Here is an 18,249-nt window from a genome sequence, read left to right on the forward strand (position 1 = left end):
CACACACACACACACACACACACACACACACACACACACACACACACACACACACACGTGATCAATTCACCATCCATGTGTTTCTGTCTCAGGTTACAGGATGTGGAGATTCAGTATCGGCGAGAGAAAGAGGAAGCAGATCTACTGCTGGAGCAACAGAGACTGGTGAGAGACAGACACACACACACACACACACACACACACACTCACTCACTCACACACTCACACACACACACACACACTATCACACACGCATGCACACGCACACACACACACACACTATCACACACGCATGCACACGCACACACACACACACACTATCACACACGCATGCACACGCACACACACACACACACTATCACACACGCATGCACACGCACACACACACACACACTATCACACACGCATGCACACGCACACACACACACACACTATCACACACGCATGCACACACACACACACACACATAGGACACACACGCACACTCACACACACACACACACACACACACAAACACAAACACAGGACACACTCTCACGCACACACACACACACACACACACTCTCATGCACACGCAAACACACGCACACGCAAACACACACACACACACACACTCTTACACTCACACACTCACACACAGACAGACTTTTGGGTCTGTACATTTTTTTAAATGTTTTTGAAGAAGTCTCTCATTAAAAAATTACTGACTTCAAACTTTTGAAACGGTAGTGTATATCAGTACAAAACTTTTCCAGTAGTGTTATATGATAAAGGTCTGTTAACTGTGAGTTACACTATCGTGTGTGTGTTTGTGTTTGTGTCTGTGTGTGTTTGTGTCTGTGTGTGTGTGTGTGTGTGTGTGTGTGTGTTCAGTACGCAGATTCAGACAGTGGAGATGATTCTGACAAACGCTCATGTGAAGAGAGCTGGAGACTCATTTCATCCCTAAGAGAGAAACTACCAGCTAACAAGGTACACGAAAAACAGAGACATTTCAAAATAAGAGTCCTGGCGTATTTTGGACTTGTTTATAATTAAAACTCCTGCAATATGCATTAAAAGCTTTTTTTTTTGGTTATTATTGGTATTTTGGTCACGCAGTTACTGTATCTGGTATTTTAAGAGTAGTAAATTATCTCTTGTTATCTGCAGAAGACACTGGTAACTGTACTATTCTCTTATTATTCGACCTGAGTGCGGCTTTCGTACAGTAGATCACCACATCCTGTTAAAAAGATCAAATCTTGAGGTTGGCATTTGTGGTACTGCATTAGACTGGTTTGCATCGTATCTCACAAATAGGAGTTTTTCAGTGGAAATTCTCGGTGAATTTTCATCAAGCTCAGTTCCCATCACTTGTGGGGTACCCCAGGGCTCTATTTTGGGTCCAATTTTATTCTCCCTGTATTTGCTCCCTCTTCGTTTTATATTTAAGTCTCATAAAGTTTCATACCACATTTACACAGATGACACTCTAAAATCAGGTTCTGATTCAGTGTCTTCCTTGCTGGCTTGTTTAGAAGACATCAAGAATTAAATGGAAAATAATTTCCTAGAGTTGAATCAAAAAAAGACTGAAGTTATATTGTTTGGCCCTTCTCACCGTTTACATAATTTAAGACCTACTCTGGGCCCTTTTGAAGAAAACATCCGTGAAAAGGTTAAAAATCTGGGAGTTATTTTTGATCCTGAATTGAAATTTGACAAACAAATAAACTCTGTAGTCAGAACCAGTTTTTTGCAGCTGAAGGAGCTTCGCAAGCTGAAAAGTTTTCTCAGTTTTAATGATTTAGAGGTTGTTATTCATGCATTCATTTCAACCAGGCTGGATTACTGTAACGCTCTTTACGCTGGAATTAACCAGTCTTCACTATCACGTTTACAATTGGTACAGAATGCCGCTGCTTGCTTTTTGACAGGGACAAAAAGAAAGGAGCATATTACGCCTGTGTTAGCTTCACTTCACTGGTTACTTGTTAAATTCAGAGTTGATTTTAAGGTTTTAGTTTTTGTATTTAAAGCACTTCATGGTCTTGCCCCAATTTACATTTCAGATCTTCTCCATTTCTATTCTCCTGTGAGAACACTTAGATCGTCTTCTCAGAAGTTATTGATTGTCCCAATATCTCGTTTAAAATATAAAGGGAACAGAGCTTTTTCAGTTCTTGGTCCTACACTCTGGAACTCTTTGCCTTTATCCATCAGATCATCCCCTACGTTATCTTCTTTTAAATCATCTCTTAAAACATATCTTTTTTCTCAGGCTGTTGCTTAACTTGAAAATACTTTTTTGATTTGTTTCTGTTTGTTTCTTTGTTTGGTGATGTTTTGTATTACCTATTGTATAATTTAATGATTATTTTAATTAAAATTTTATATTGTCTTAATGCTTTTGTTAGCTGATATTTCTGATGTTTTGGCTGTGCAGCACCTTGGTCAGCACTCGTTGCTTTTAAGGTGCTATATAAATAAACTTGACCTTGACCTTAAAATTGGTCATGCATATTTTTTATAGATTACGCAACATTATAATTATTTTCAAATTAACTTTAACATTATTTTTTACATTTATTTTTTCCTGGTTTAATTTTACATAATTTAAGACCTACTCTGGGCCCTTTTGAAGAAAACATCCATGAAAAGGTTAAAAATCTGGGAGTTATTTTTGATCCTGAATTGAAATTTGACAAACAAATAAACTCTGTAGTCAGAACCAGTTTTTTGCAGCTGAAGGAGCTTCGCAAGCTGAAAAGTTTTCTCAGTTTTAATGATTTAGAGGTTGTTATTCATGCATTCATTTCAACAAGGCTGGATTACTGTAACGCTCTTTATGCTGGAATTAACCAGTCTTCACTATCACGTTTACAATTGGTGCTGCTGCTCGCTTTTTGACAGGAACAAAAAAGAGGGAGCATATCCCCTGCGTTAGTTTCACTTCACTGGTTACCTGTTTAATTCAGTGTTGATTTTAAGGTTTTAGTTTTTGTATTTAAAGCACTTCATGGTCTTGCCCCAATCTACATTTCAGATCTTCTCCACTTCTGCTCTCCTGTGAGAACGCTTCGATCGTCTTCTCAGAAGTTATCGATTGTCCCAAAATCTCGTTTAAAATCTAAAGGGAACAGAGCTTTTTCAGTTCTAGGTCCTACGCTCTGGAACTCTTTGCCTTTATCCATCAGATCATCCTCTACGTTATTGTTACGGGGCTGACAAGACGTGAGACGTGCGGATCCATGTGCAAGCTTTTATTGAAAGCAGAAGAGGTCAGAAACACAGGCAGGGTCGAACAATGGCAAACAGGTATATGGCGGGCAAGACACAAGAATAATCCTAGGGCTAGCGTGGGTCTTGGATCGGCGAACAGTTTCCAGAGGGCTTGACAAGAGGGGTAATCCGTAAACGTGAGCAAAAGTCCAGGCGAGGAGCAAACACAGTCCGAAAACAGCAAGCAAAGGGTTAATCCAAGATACGTGGCAAGAATCAGGAACCAGGAAAACAGGCAAGGCAAGACGATGACTAGACTATTCAAACTAGAGCAGGCTCCGTAAAGTAGCTATCAGCTATCACAGTGATAAACGCTAAACAATACTCGGCCAAGAATGGTGTTTGAGTGAGTGTTATATAGTGAATGTGTGATTGATGTCAGCTGTGTGCAATCAGTGCTGTGTGCAATCAGTGCAATGGCTGATGGGATATGTAGTCAGGGAAGACATGCAACAGTTTGTGTTGTGCGAGAGTCAATTTAATGAAAGGGTGACCTCTGGTGGTGATTGAACGGAAGTCCATGGACAGGATTCGTGACAGTTATCTTCTTTTAAATCATCTCTTAAAACTTTTTTTCTCAGGCTTTTGCTTAACTTGAAAATACTTTTTTGTTTTGTTTCTGTTTGTTTCTTTTGTTTGGTGATGTTTTGCATTACTTATTGTATTTAATTATTTCAAATTTGATGTTGTCTTAATGCTTTTGTTAGTTGATATTTCTGATGTTTTGACTGTGCAGCACCTTGGTCAGCACTCGTTGCTTTTAAGGTGCTATATAAATAAACTTGAACTTTATGTAAACTCTTGTATTTTCTCTCTGGGCTGCCTTATCATAAGAAAGAAAGACTAAGAACATTATTTAACACATTCAGTATATAGATTTTATTAGTATTGGCACAATCTGTATATCGCCTTTCTTTAAACACATCATATCAGCAAAATCCAATATCAATCAACCTTTCTTTCGTTTGTACTGATATATTTGTGCATAAACCATATACATATTTTAAACTTGCAGTTGCTCTGTATTGTGGTTATATGTGTGCAACAGTCTGTTTAACTAAGAATCGGCGATCAGCATTATCGTTAACTAAAACTGAAGTAATTAAAAAAAACAAAACTGCTAAAAATGACAAAAACACAACAAAATGACAAAAATTTTAACTCAAATTAAAAACGAATTCAAAATATTGATACAAACTACAATAGTATCTGAATGATACTAAATAACATTGTCTGCGGTACATTATTTATTTTGCGATTGTATGGGTTTGTTCTGAATGGACATACAGTATTAATTTTATTTGTGCAGCTCTTAAAAGATCTTAAAAAGTCTTAAATTTGATTTAAAATTCTGCATATACTCTGCTGCATACTCTTTATCGCTCTTCACTTGTCATTCTTGTGCTCATCTGTGTTTCTGGACAGACGTCACATGTTCCTCATGAATATTTCTTGTGTTTCAGGTTCAGTCCATAGTAAAGCGCTGCGGTTTACCCAGCAGCGGCAAACGGCGCGAGCCGCTCCGCGTCTATCAGATCCCGCAGCGCAGACGCATCAGCAAAGACCCCCAGCAGGTGACCATGAGCGACCTGAAGCTGCAGGCGGTGAAGGAGATCTGCTACGAGGTGGCGCTCGGAGATTTCAGACACTCGCGGCGGGAGATGGAGGCGCTGGCCATCGTCAAGATGAAGGAGCTCTGCCGCATGTACGGCAAACGAGACGCGGCCGAGAAGGACTCGTGGAGGGAGGTGGCGCAGGACGTGTGGGACACGGTGGGCATCGCAGACGAGCGCACGCTGGAGACGACAGACGGTGCAGCGGACGGAGAGAGCGGCAGATCCGGCGTGTACAATCTGAAAGCACACATCGACAAACTGACAGATATTCTAGAAGAGGTCAAAGAGCAGAACAATATGAAGGACGAGGAGATCAAAGCCCTCAGAGACAGAATGATGAAGATGGAGAGCATCATACCAGCAGTGCAGCAGGTGCATACACACACACACACACACACACACACACACACACACACACTCACTCAGACAGACACTCGCAAATTTCACAAAACTGACCCTTATGACTGGTTTGTGGTCACAAATGTTTTGTGAATACAGGACAGACGTCTTATGTTCCTCGTGTGTGTTTCCTGTGTGTTTCAGGTTCAGTCCATAGTGAAGCGCTGCGGTTTACCCAGCAGCGGCAAACGGCGCGAGCCGCTCCGCGTCTATCAGATCCCGCAGCGCAGACGCATCAGCAAAGACCCCCAGCAGGTGACCATGAGCGACCTGAAGCTGCAGGCGGTGAAGGAGATCTGCTACGAGGTGGCGCTCGGAGATTTCAGACACTCGAGGAAAACTTGAAATCGCATCATATGACCCCTTTAAATTACATAAGTATATTTCTACATCAGTTAGTTTTTTGAAATATAAATATTTAAATGGTGGTTGCACAAAAACTTTATTCAAACATGAATTAAATATTGTAGAACAGTAAAAAATGATAATGAATATGTTATATGGTGCATGGTTAATGAGATCATGCTCACCGAATGTGTTTTTCTGTGGTAAATGTGACGTTACTTGACACATTGTCGACAGCTATTGTCGTCTTTCCACGTTTAAAACACTGATTGAGTGATTACATGAGACAGGAGATGGGAGGATTTCGGTAAGTTGTACTCTTTCTTTTAACAAAACTTCGGATGTTCATTCATGTTTATTTCATGCTGTAACTGCTATTAAAGCTGAGGAGATGATCTGTCACTCAACATTAAACAGCGCCAAAACGGCATTTAATATTTTAATATTGTAATAAAATGGACAGTCACAGAATTTGAAATCTGAGACTTTGTTTCATATCAAAAGTAACAAACCACAACGCTTATTGCGATTTATTGGATGGAAGGCGCTACAATGTTCCGTTCATTATCTGACAGGCGAGACTAATCGATTCTTGGGATTTATGAATCCGTATTGTTTCATAAAAATGAGAATCAATTAAAATTGAGAAATCAATATTTTTTACCCAGCCCTATAATTTACAGATTTATTTACAGTAGATGACATTTCAAACACTTTCAGGCTTTTTTAAAAAAATGTTTTATTTGCTTTCTTTAATTTGTTCTTTTTGTTTATTTTTTGTTTTTCTTACATTCTCTTTGTTTCGTTATTTCATTTTCTTTCATTTCTTGTTGATTTTCTATGTTTTTGTTTATTTCCTTTTTTTCTTTCTTTTTAAGTTTGTTTTTCTTTGGTTAGTTTTTCCTTTTGTTTTCTATTACTTGTTTATTTTTTTTTCCGTTTTTCTTTTCTTTTATGTTTTGTTTTCCTTTATCTTTTTTTTTGTTTGTTTCATTCTCTTTCTTTTTTCTTATGTTTCTCTTTCTTTCTTTCTTTCTTTCTTTATCTTTAAGGCCAATAAACCTCATTTTTCAAACAAGCCTTACTAAACCAACATTCTAAGATTATCTTGACAAACGTTCTAGTTAAAAATGACAGTTGCATTGTGAATTCTGAATTTTGCAATTCTGCATCCTTTTTGTTATATTGATTCAGATTTAAATCAAATTTAGAAATTCAGTTGGAATTTAAAGGCATTCTCAACTCAATTCTGAATGGAGACAGTAATGGATGACATGATTGTGTTTGTGTAGGATAATGATGATGAATCAGAGGAACTGCCTGCATACGGCGATCAGGGGCGGGGCGATGAGCAGGATGGGTGTGGCTCTCTGGAGCCCCTCCCCAAAGAGAAGCGAGTGTCACGGCTGATGGAAGAAGACCCCGCCTTCCGGAGGGGCCGCATGCGCTGGCTCAAACAGGAGCAGTTGCGTCTGCACAACCTGCAGCAGCAGCAGATCACCAAGCGTCTGCGCAGAGGGGGCGGAGCCGGGGGCGGGGAGGGCGTGGTCCACCTTCCTGGAACGGGACGCTTCATTCCCCCTCAGGACTGCAAGCTGAAATTCCCCTTTAAGAGCAACCCGCAGCACCGGCTCTCCTGGGGCCCGAATGCGTCCGTCACGGTGGATGACCTCAAGGATGATCACAACGAGAGACGAGGCCCCGCCCCCGGCGTGCCGTTACTTCCTCTACCTTTCCAAGTGCCGGTTGTCATGCGCGCGCCCTCCCCCAGTCGCCCCTGGCAACCTCGCCAATACAGCAACGGTAACTTTGGCAATGGCAACTATGGCAACGGCAGTCCGTTTCCTCAGCAGCAACAGTGGCACTACAGGCGCAACTCACTGGACAGCAGCACCGTGCCTAGCAACCAGGGTTACTATAGCAATGGGCACCACAACAATAATGGCTCACAGCATATGGGACGCGGTCGCTATCGGCGACAGTCGCTGGGCCCTTGCACACGTGGGGAGGGGGCGTACACGCAAATGTACGTCAATCATCAGCGGCCCGCCTTCCAGATCTACCAGACTCTACCGCACACGCTCGTGGATCAACAGCATGGCAAAAACCAAAAACCACAGGGCTACGTCACCCCGCCGCGCATGAGACGGCAATACAGCGCCCCCGACCTGAAGAGTAAAGAAACGCCCATCTGATGTGTGCGTGTGACCGTTGTTTTACTGCCGTTCAGTTATGATGTCATGAATACAAGCCGTGTTGTTTTGATGGGTTAGTTAACAGTCTCCTGTAGGCAGACTATCAGTAGAAAGAGTTAATTCTGGCCAAGAACCGCCCACTTTAGACAGGAAGAGAGTGTTTGAGTGACAGTTAAGACCCGTTCACAATGAGAACAGTAACTATGACGATGAAGGTTTAATATTCATTCTAAAGGTGCGCTCACATTTACTGTAGTTCTGCAAATTTTTGCAGGCGAAATCAAGTCGTTTTAATAGGAATCTACGCAATTGGGTTATAGTTATCATTCTTGGTGTGAACGGGCCTTTAGACTCCTGGTCATCCAATCAGATTAGAGCTTGTGATTTTTGGAAAGCTCTCATTATTTTAAGTGCAGTATGCATGTATGGGCGGTCCGAGACTAGTTAACCCAAACTGACCCAAACTCTGCACAGTCGCCACGTCACTACTCCGTCTGTGTGTGTTTTTGCTGTTGTTCAGGATCACGTACCTCTCCGCAATGACTCGGCCCAGGACTAGTTTTGCATTAGTTTTGGGTGTTTGTATGTTCAGCCTCAATGTGCCTTATTGAGATGCCAATAACCTCAGAAATCACTGAAGGAAATGCCATGGGAGTGTGTGAGTGTGTGTGACACTGATGATTTACTGTGTGAGATCTGAGATGCAGGAGGAAGTTTTGATGCCCGATTCATGGATATGGTTCTTTTGAACTGGTTCTTGCTAATGATTAATTCACCTGATTCACAACAAAACAACTCAAATCACCTTAAAGGAAGGTTCCAGTTACAGTACATGTTCAGATGCTGTTCGTCACCAGCTAGAATCATTTGACTCACCCTTCAGTGTTTATTTTATTTTAGTCTTTTAACTTTTTTTTTCATTGCATTGCAGTAATGGTCTTTAGTGTAATAAACTGAGCCAGATGATCAATGTTAATCTACACAAGACTTCATCCCACTCGTCGATTCACCTCGTTTACAGCTCAAATAATGAACATTTAATCAGAAATGTTTGATCTGAGAGAAAAAAAAAAAACTTCTGTGAACATCACTGAATGACTTAAATCAAGAACCAGTTCATCGAAACGAACCTGCCGAATGAAATGATTCACACTAGAGGAGAGAAATGAGATGAGAAATGAGAAACACAAAAGTGTGATGGGCTGGAACAAGTTTACGCTGATGACTGACAGCTCTCAGTCACTGATGATGATGATGGTGAAAGTGATGTGGAGAGTTCAAAGGTCAATGAAATAGACATGTGGAATAAAGATGCAAGTTGTGTGAGTTTTAGAGTTGATGTTTTTTAGGATTTCTGTTGGGATTTTTAAGTGAGTGAACGTGCTGATGACATGTTTTAAACTTAATCAGAAGGCTGAAATATTTTGACTATTTATTTGGAATATGAGTCCTGTGCCTTTGTGCCACAGACAGTCGTTTGATACAGTTCAACATTATTTTTGAGTGGCCGATTTAAATCAGTCCTGCTTGCGTGAGGCTGCAGTGGTGCATCATGCTGGATGCTCAGAATCTTAGTAGAGAATCGCACTGAAAAGTCCCACTGGAAAATCTCACTGGACATTCCCGTTGGAGAGTCTCACTGGAGAATCTCACTAGAAATTCTTAAGAAGATTTCCACCAGAGATTCCTACTGGAGAATCTTAAGAAGAGACTCACTGGAGATTCCCACTGGAGAATCTCTCTCAGAAGAGTCTCACTGAGGAATTTCTCTAGAGATTCTTAAAAAGATTCCCACCAGAGATTCCTACTAGACATTCTTAAGAAGAGTCTCACTGGAGATTCTTAAGAAGAGTTTCACTGGAGATTCCCACTGGAAGATCTCTCTATAAGAGTCTCACTGGGGAATTTCTCTAAAGATTCTTAAAAAGATTCCCACCAGAGATTCCCACTGGACATTCTTAAGAAGATTTCCACCAGAGATTCCTACTGGAGATTCTTAAGAAGAGTCTCACTGGAGATTCCCACTGGGGATTATTAAGAAGATTACCACCAGAGATTCCCACTGGACATTCTTAAGAAGATTTCCACCAGAGATTCCCACTAGACATTCTTAAGAAGAGTCTCACTGGAGATTCCCACTGGAGATTCTTAAGAAGATTACCATCAGAGATTCCTACTGGAGATTCTTAAGAAGATTACCACCAGAGATTCCCACTGGAAGATCTCTCTATAAGAGTCTCACTGGAGATTCCCACTAGACATTCTTAAGAAGAGTTTCACTGGAGATTCCCACTCAGAGATTCCCACTGGACATTCTTAAGAAGATTTCCACCAGAGATTCCTACTGGAGATTCTTAAGAAGATTACCACCAGAGATTCCTACTGGAGATTCTTAATAAGATTACCACCAGAGACTCCCACTGGAAGATCTCTCTATAAGAGTCTCACTGGGGAATTTCTCTAGAGATTCTTAAAAAGATTCCCACCAGAGATTCCCACTGGACATTCTTAAGAAGAGTCTCACTGGAGATTCTTAAGAAGAGTTTCACTGGAGATTCCCACTGGGGATTATTAAGAAGAGTCTCACCGGAGATTATTAAGGAGATTACCACCAGAGATTCCTACTGGAGATTCTTAAGAAGATTTTCACCAGAGATTCCCACTGGAGAATCTCTCTCTGAAGAGTCTCACTGGGGAATTTCTCTAGAGATTGTTAAGAGTCTGATTGGAGATTCCCACTGGAGAGTCTCACCGGAAATTTCCATTGGAGATTCCCACTGCATCCCGTCAGACAGAGAAGCCACTTGAATGTTCAGAGACACACAGGAGGCTGTTCTTGTGTTCGGCGTCGTCATGGTAACTGCGTCGCAGGTGGCCGGAGTTATTACTGCGAGATATGACATCACTCAACTAGCACAGGAGCTTTTCTGACGTGACCTTTTACACTTCTGGACAATCGGCTGATTGTGTTTTGATGATGATGTCTTTTATTTACACTCGCAGACTATTTCCTGCCGTAATATGACGTTTATTTAGTTTAATTTGCTTTCTTCAGTTTGGTTATGATTTCATTGAGTAATGTGTGTTTGTGCAGTCATGTATGTGTGTGAGGAATCCGCTGAGTTCATTTGCACAAACACACACATGCACTGTTCACTCTGTATGTGTGTGTGTGTTTTGTTTGAGGTTGACATTGACATGGTTTTCTACATGATGAACCTCAAGTGTCTCACTGGACACAAGCTGCCGCTTCTGTTTCTGCTCTTCTGTTTGTTTTATTCTGGGTTTTGAGTTATCTTTTGAGTTTTAAAAATGGTTAAAAATAGCAAAATGTCAATAAAGGACAATGTATAAAAACGACAGTGTGTCTGGTGTTCTGAAGTCTGTACGTCTTAAATATCTACATGTTTCTGAAAGAGTCTCTTCTGCTCACCAAGGCTGCATTTATTTGATCAAAAATACAGTAAAAATTGTGAAATATTATTACAATTTAAAAGTATCTGTTTTCTATGTGAATATCTGTTCAAATGTAATTTATTGCTGTGAACAAAGCTGAATTTTCAGCATCATTCCTCCAGTCTTCAGTGTCAGTTTTTTTTAACAGCATTTATTTTAAATAGAACTCTTTTGTAACATTATAAATATCTTTATTGTAACTTTCAAACAATTTAAAGCATCCTTGATGGGTTTTTGTTGACAGAAGCTCACATCTGTATCTCTTATATATCTGCAGATTCTAATTATTTTGTTGTTTTATCATTGTTTGCTGAAGACGGGTATTTTAACGATAAAGGTAAAAAAAAAAAAACAGATCACAATATGACAAAGGCTTTAAAATGCTATTGAACAAGCAACAACATCACTTCACAAGAAGATTGACAGCATTCATATTTCGTTCAGAACATGTAGAGATCTGGTTCAGTACTCAGATATATTGTTTAACTGCTATAGAGTTCAGTTGTTACAGAAATTACCGTCTTCCAGGAAACTTGTTGTTGTACCCAAGAAAAGCTCATTGTGGGGATTGATGAATATATGCTCATATATGGAGAGCTTGTGGTTGGTGTTTGACTCTGAGGAAGAGAGATAGAGCTGTGAATCCAGAGACCAGAGGAAACCGGCTTCATACAGACTCTTGCAGCTCCGCAGACACCAGCGCTCAGAGGTACTCATCATTTACTCTTTACAGTCTCATGTAATTTTTGAAGGTGAAATGTCATGTTTGTGTGGTGTAAGGAAGACTATCTCTATACAAAACAGTACGGTGTCACTATTCATATATTTTACTATGACAGCTATTTGTTATTATAGATCATGCATAATAAAATAACTTATCTAAAGAAATGTTCATTATATTTTGCGTAAAGAACATGAAGCCTACCATTGAGATTGTTTTGTGTTGTAGCATTAATTTCACGACAAGATCTCACTGTCACGATGCATACTTAAAATTATACATTATTGTTTTAAGAGTTTGGGGTTGGTAAGATTTCTAAATGTTTCTGAAAGAAGTCTCTTTTTCTCACCTAGGCTGCATTTGTTTTATTAAAAATACAGTAACATTTGTGAAATATTATTACAGTGTAAAACAGCAGTTTTCTAAGTGAATATCTGTTAAACTGTAATTTATTTCTGTGATGCGCAGCTGTATTTTCAGCATCATTACTCCAGTCTTCAGTGTCACATGATCTTCAGAAATCATTCTAATATGCTGATCTGCTGCTCAAGAAACATTTCTGATTATTTTTGTGGAAAGCGTGATACATTTTATTTTTCAGGATGCACAGATGAATAGAAAGTTCCAACGAACAGCATTACATTACATTTAAAGACAACTTGTGATAAATATGTGCACAGTTTTACTTACTTTACTGTGCACTAGTCTTAATTTTCTGGCAGCCTTCATCATGCCACGCTTCATCAGCACCCTGGTCTTCCTCATGATACGGTGCTTCATCGTCACAAGCAGCAGCTGTCAGAGCGACAGGAACCAGGACCATCGGCCCCGCGTCAGCTGCGTGAGTCAGGGACTGACAGCTGTTCCCGCCGGCATCGACACAGACACGCAGGTCCTGGTTCTCACTGGAAACCAGTTCACGTCTCTGTCCTGGTCCATGTATTCTGGATTCACAGAGCTGCATGAGCTGGATCTGAGCCACAATCACATCAGCACACTGGAGCCGCCAGGTAAACAGAAGCACATCAGTCATTTTACTCTTAACTGTGAAATGAATGCAAAATGTGAAATTAAAACGCAAAATTAATGCAAAAATATAAATGCTAAATTAAACTGGCAGTCTAGGAAAGGTCACACATACAATTCTATTTACACTGATGGAGCCAAAGTGGAACGGGTGAGAAGCTTTAAGTTCTTTGGTGTCCATATCTCTGAGGATCTTTCCTGGACCCTCAACACCTCCACGCTCATCAAAAAGGCACAACAGCACCTTTGCTTCCTTAGGACCTATTGAATGTACAGCAACTGCACTGTCTCCGATCAGAAAGCCCTCCAGCGGGTGCTGAAAACTGCCCAATACATCACTGGTGTTCAGCTTCCCTCCATCAAAGACATTCATCACAAACGCTGCCTAAAGCGAGTGAGAAGCATTATCAAAGCCTCCTCTCACCCCAGCCACGACTCTTTACTCCTCTCCCGTTATAGGAGTCTTTGAGTCGCATCAGCAGACTCAGGAACAGTTTTTTTCCTTCAGCTGTTAGCCTGCTGAACTCTAAACCCAGGCGCTGAACAATAAAGCTCACTTTGACCACCTATACTAATGCTATTAAAAAAAAATCAACCCTGTACAATAACCTGTCTCTACTGCACATTTACAATGTTTTTTTCCTTCTCTTTTTCATTTTGCACATTCCTTGCATTTCTACCTCACATGCTTATAGTTGTAGATTTAGTTAAGCATTTGTGTGCAGACATGAATTAAAAGGCACAAAACTTTCATTCTGATGTGATGAGAGTCTCAGACTCTCTGTTGTCTCTGTGTGTTTCTTTCAGGTCCAGTGCTGGAGAAGCTGAGCGTCTTGCGTTTGTCTGGTAACAGGTTAACTGGTTTGGGAGGACTGGTGTTCCGCTGCGCTCCCAGTCTGATGGAGATCTACTTAGACAGGAACCAGATTCGTTCCCTTCACGACGGCACCTTCAGCGAGCTGCCGCGTCTGGAGGTCATTAACCTGTCTGAGAACAAGCTTCCCGCGCTGCCTCCGCGCCTCCTGGAGCGCATCACCTCCGGCGGCCTAAAGACGTTCGACTTGGAGAATAACAGCGTCTCGCTGATGCCCGATGGGTTCTTCTCATCCAAACCCGAGCTGCCTTACGTTTACCTGACCCACAATCCTTGGCTCTGCAGCTGCGCGGTTGGTTACCTCCACAGATACCTGAACGACCAGGAACACAACGTCTACATGCACGACGGACCGAACAACATCGTTCCTGCTGCCGACTCCGTGGTGTGTTCGGGACCACCTCACCTGCTCAAACGGCCCATCATTGAACTGGAGGAGAATGACTTCTGTCCACCAGATCCAATGGATCCTGCACTCCCTCATCCCAGCGGGGACCAAGATGCCAAACCCTCTCGTATTCTTTCAGATCTCGAAGCCCCTCATCTTCTTCCAACAAACTCAGTAAAACCAATTTCCCCCACTCAAACGGCAACTGCTCCATACGACCCCGCCACAGGCGCCCACCTGCCCGATTCCACCAAATCCTGGACCTCTGTTGAAAGGTATTGGGTCACTGAGACCTGGACCAAAATCTGGTATGAATTCTGGACAGAGTATTTTATCTTGACTCCAACGACCAGTCCGTATCTTCCCACTCGAGACGCCCTAGAACCAAACACCTGGAAAACCGTCACGTTCCAACCCACATCGAACCCTGAGCCGCCAACCACTGGTCCAATTATTGCCGAATCCCAAAGTCAGGATACTGGCCGACCTGAACCACACACTTTCAGGGCAACGATTGCATTCGACACCACCTTTGGACCAATTATTGGCCAACCCCAACATCAAAGTACCGCCCAACCAGAACTGCACACGATTTTGGTCCAAACCGAACTGCCAACCGCCAGACGGGTCACTCCCCAAGCAGAACCGCCAACCAGCACTGATCCGCACTGGGCAGATGCTCAGGGAGCGTATGGACGGCTGCTGCCGTGGTGCTGGTGGCTATTTGCCGGCTTTGTGTTGCTGTGTGTACTTTCTGCTCTCACTTCCTGTTTCCTGTTCCTTTGGCTCCTCAGAAACTACCTCGTGCTCTACCGGCGGCTCAAGCGCCACGTCTTGGCTCGTTCGGACAGTGGGGTCGCCCTGCGGGCGTACAGACGCACCGAAAACATGCACGGATTGGAGAATGCGGGCGAGAGCGTGAGCTTTTTACCCCTCGAACAGATCAAAGACGTTCAAGCTGTATTCCGGAGCGTCCTCTTCATCTCCAGGGATGAGCAACAGCAGATGAGAGAGACTAAAGGGGACGTTTCTTCCAAAATAGAACTGGTGGGAGATAAGGAACGAGCGCCGAGGGCGAGCGGGGAAGTGTTCAGGAAGACGCTGTACAGAGTGATTAGCCGAGAAGAGGAAGCAGACGGATGGACGGAGGAAGAGGAGCACTGGGCCCCGAGCGGAGCGGGGACGAATGCACGCTACAGCCTGATCCTGAGGGAGGAGAGAGGGCGTCAGAGAGAGATGCACTGGGTGGTTGGGGAGTGGGAGATGGGAGATGGGGGAGTGGCCTGTGAGAGGTCCTGCTCTCTGATTGGCCAGCCCTCCGCAGTCGCTCTGGTGGACGTAATTTGATCTCTTCCAACATTTCTGAACTTTCCAGTATTGCTAGTTGGTTCTAAGCCAATGAAATAAAATGTTCTTCTCAACTACAAACAATGGAATGCTTGCACTTTATTTCGTCCACTTTAGACATTCTATAGGTAACTTTGCGACTACACATCAACTAACCCTCATTACAGTACTAGTTGACTTATGTTAGGATTAGCAGAATAAGATTACATGCACTTGACTTAACTGCTACTTGAAATGAACAGTTATTTATAGCTATAGTTAGTAGAACATCTAAAGCGGACCATTAAAACAAAGTGTTACCCATGGAAATGATTCTTATTTACATATACATTTATTCATTCACCAGACATGACTTACAAAAGACTTAGTCCAGCTAAAATGTTTAACAGCTTCAAACCATTGACGAATAGATAAAATTGCGAAAGTAGATAAAGATAGGTTCGATTTTTGTAAAACCTTACAACTAAACACAAATTAACATGTTATTCGTAATCTCACCTGAGCTAGTATGTGTAGATTAATCATATTCAGATATCTCTGAAAATCTCATTATGCTTCTAGATTTTTTTTTCTACATTCCATTATTACATTAAAAATGGTCAAACTTTAATACTGTTTTTAGGACATCTTTAGGCCGATTCCCAATTTCATATTGAGGTCTGGAACATTTTATATAATTCTTAGTCACCTTTGAATATGTCAAAAGTCATCTTTCTCAACAAAGTCGTTACATTAATGTCTATAATGCTTTATTCAATACAGATCGCTTCAAAGCATCGTTACAGCAACAAAAAGGAAAATAATTATAAAATTGAGTTGTCAGACTAATTAAATTTCAGCTGTACAGAAGACAACAGTCATTATTCAGATCAATTCAACCCATTTAACATTCTTAAAAACATTGTTCAATTGGTTCCATTCCACTCAAATCAATCTAAAGGTGATGTAATCGTGTAACACACAGACTTGCAATATTACGAATGAAACGTTTCCCATTCTTCTAGCAGATAGTCCTGCTCCAAACGCACAACTGTAAAAGCAGAAGCTCTTGATTTCACCAAAACCTTGGGATTTTCAATCGTTCAATAAAGCAGCCAGACACTGAACAGGTCGACTGAAGTCTTGTTTATTGGAACTTTGTGTGGCAAACATCTAGAGAAACACCATTAGGTTCTGATGAAGGACAGATCAGAGATTCAGACGGTGGAGAACTTGGGTAACTGGTTCCCGAGGATGACCTGCCTCTCCACACCCTGCTCCGAGATGACCGCCAGTCTGACCACTCCACCGCTGGAGCCGTCTCTCTCCATGGCCAGAGTCAGCGCTGCGCGCACACACACACACCTCTGAGACGAATACACACACACCTCGACCGCAAACACTGAATCATTGATTGGGTTCAGAGCTTCACGAAGCAAAGCATGTATCAAACTGTTAAAACAAAGCTTCGGTGAACCCATAAACCAGTCTATATGTTTTTTTTTGGCTGATTTCAGATCAGTTTTGCACATTTCTAGATATTATGATGATGCATTTATATAATAAAAAGGAATTATATTAGTTAAGTCACTGATTAACCAAAACCCCCATTAATCAAATCAAAACAAGCCCTGAAAATTAATAAAAGATCACATATTATATAGAAACTTAATATTTAATAGTATCAAATGAGGGATTACACTTCCAATAAAACATTTGCAATCGGTTTGTAAAAGCTTTTTTTTAATGCATGTTTGAGCTGAGTTTATTGCATTTACATGATTTTGACCAGTGTGTGGCGCCTCGAAGTCAAGGTTTTGACAAGCTTTAACCCTTTAGGCGCCAGGGTTTTTTGGGAAAAATGCTGGATGTTGACATCAAGATTTCAAAAGCGTGTGGCTTGACAGGGCTTAAAGATAGAGATCTAATGTAAATTAGAAAAATGTTGGGCATGACCGAAAGTTTATGTGGGGTGTAAATATACTCGTCTAATTTGCATATTATGACGTCATCAGGGGGCGGCCCTCTTGAATGTCATAATATTCAGGAAAAAATAGATATTGATTATTAATTAATGTTTGAACTTATTTGCATGTTTTTTTTTTGTTTGTCTTTTTATCCTAATTCCAAATGATCAGAAAAGGAGGAAACCAACAATAAAACAGGAGAAAGTACTAAATTATTACTATATTACTTTACTATATAGTAGTAAAACGCATGTGAACAGTAGCCTACTTTTTGATCAGTTCATCAGTAATATTCAGGAAATAATAGATATTGCCCTGCCACCCCCATCCCTGTTGGGCAAAGGGTCGAAATGATTACTTGTTTGTGCTTCGTGAACACTCTCGCCTTGCACGGCGGCACCATTGCGCTGCAAAGATGTACCGGGAGAAGCGCGATCATTAGACGACCGATCGTCATTTCCAAAAGGCAAATATTCCCTTTCAGAGTCAGAATCGGCGAATAACATTTGCAACACATCCTCACGGTACAACTTTTTATTAGCCATTTGGTGATTTTCTCTCACAAATCTCACAGCTTACCCGCACGCTCTGAACTGAACTGCTTCCGCATCAATGACACGAAAGCTCACTTGCTCTGCTTCTTTCCTCAAACACTTTGAATAGGAACATGAC

At 41.4% G+C, this 18,249-nt stretch overlaps 3 protein-coding genes across 4 annotated transcripts in view; 2 read left to right on the forward strand and 1 right to left on the reverse strand.

Moving 5' to 3' along the window:
* LOC107679373 (kinesin-like protein KIF1C) overlaps nucleotides 1-8,881 on the forward strand; it is a 27,987-nt gene extending 19,106 nt beyond the window's left edge. Inside the window, exons 12-15 of the mRNA XM_016474892.1 lie at nucleotides 93-165; nucleotides 874-972; nucleotides 4,728-5,252; nucleotides 6,917-8,881. Of these exons, the coding sequence (XP_016330378.1) occupies nucleotides 93-165; nucleotides 874-972; nucleotides 4,728-5,252; nucleotides 6,917-7,819 (1,600 nt within the window). The 3' untranslated portion in view covers nucleotides 7,820-8,881. The remainder of the gene's footprint in view (nucleotides 1-92; nucleotides 166-873; nucleotides 973-4,727; nucleotides 5,253-6,916) is intronic.
* Nucleotides 8,882-11,551: 2,670 nt separating this feature from the next.
* On the forward strand, nucleotides 11,552-15,846 carry LOC107679376 (platelet glycoprotein Ib alpha chain-like). 2 transcript variants are annotated; one of them, XM_016474895.1, is made up of 3 exons: nucleotides 11,552-11,984; nucleotides 12,719-13,006; nucleotides 13,830-15,846. In XM_016474895.1, the coding sequence occupies exons 2-3, from the start codon at nucleotides 12,727-12,729 to the stop codon at nucleotides 15,629-15,631; spliced, it is 2,082 nt and encodes a 693-aa protein (XP_016330381.1). In that variant the 5' UTR covers nucleotides 11,552-11,984; nucleotides 12,719-12,726; the 3' UTR covers nucleotides 15,632-15,846. The 2 variants fall into 2 exon arrangements, with proteins under 2 accessions (XP_016330381.1, XP_016330380.1); XM_016474894.1 differs by lacking the exon at nucleotides 11,552-11,984 and having other exon boundaries at nucleotides 12,618-13,006.
* Nucleotides 15,847-16,740: 894 nt separating this feature from the next.
* LOC107679377 (proteasome subunit beta type-6-like) overlaps nucleotides 16,741-18,249 on the reverse strand; it is a 7,908-nt gene continuing 6,399 nt past the window's right edge. Inside the window, exon 6 of the mRNA XM_016474896.1 lies at nucleotides 16,741-16,955. Within this exon, the coding sequence (XP_016330382.1) occupies nucleotides 16,828-16,955 (128 nt within the window). The 3' untranslated portion in view covers nucleotides 16,741-16,827. The remainder of the gene's footprint in view (nucleotides 16,956-18,249) is intronic.

Source organism: Sinocyclocheilus anshuiensis, unplaced genomic scaffold (assembly GCF_001515605.1).
Source record: "Sinocyclocheilus anshuiensis isolate Anshui unplaced genomic scaffold, SAMN03320099.WGS_v1.1 scaffold2162, whole genome shotgun sequence".
Lineage (NCBI taxonomy): Eukaryota > Metazoa > Chordata > Actinopteri > Cypriniformes > Cyprinidae > Sinocyclocheilus > Sinocyclocheilus anshuiensis.

Coding starts and splice junctions, on each gene's coding strand:
- LOC107679376 (XM_016474894.1), top strand. CDS start 12,667: ATGTGCACAGTTTTACTTACTTTACTGTGCACTAGTCTTAATTTTCTG. Junction 13,007..13,829: donor CAGCACACTGGAGCCGCCAG/GTAAACAGAAGC, acceptor TGTTTCTTTCAG/GTCCAGTGCTGGAGAAGCTG.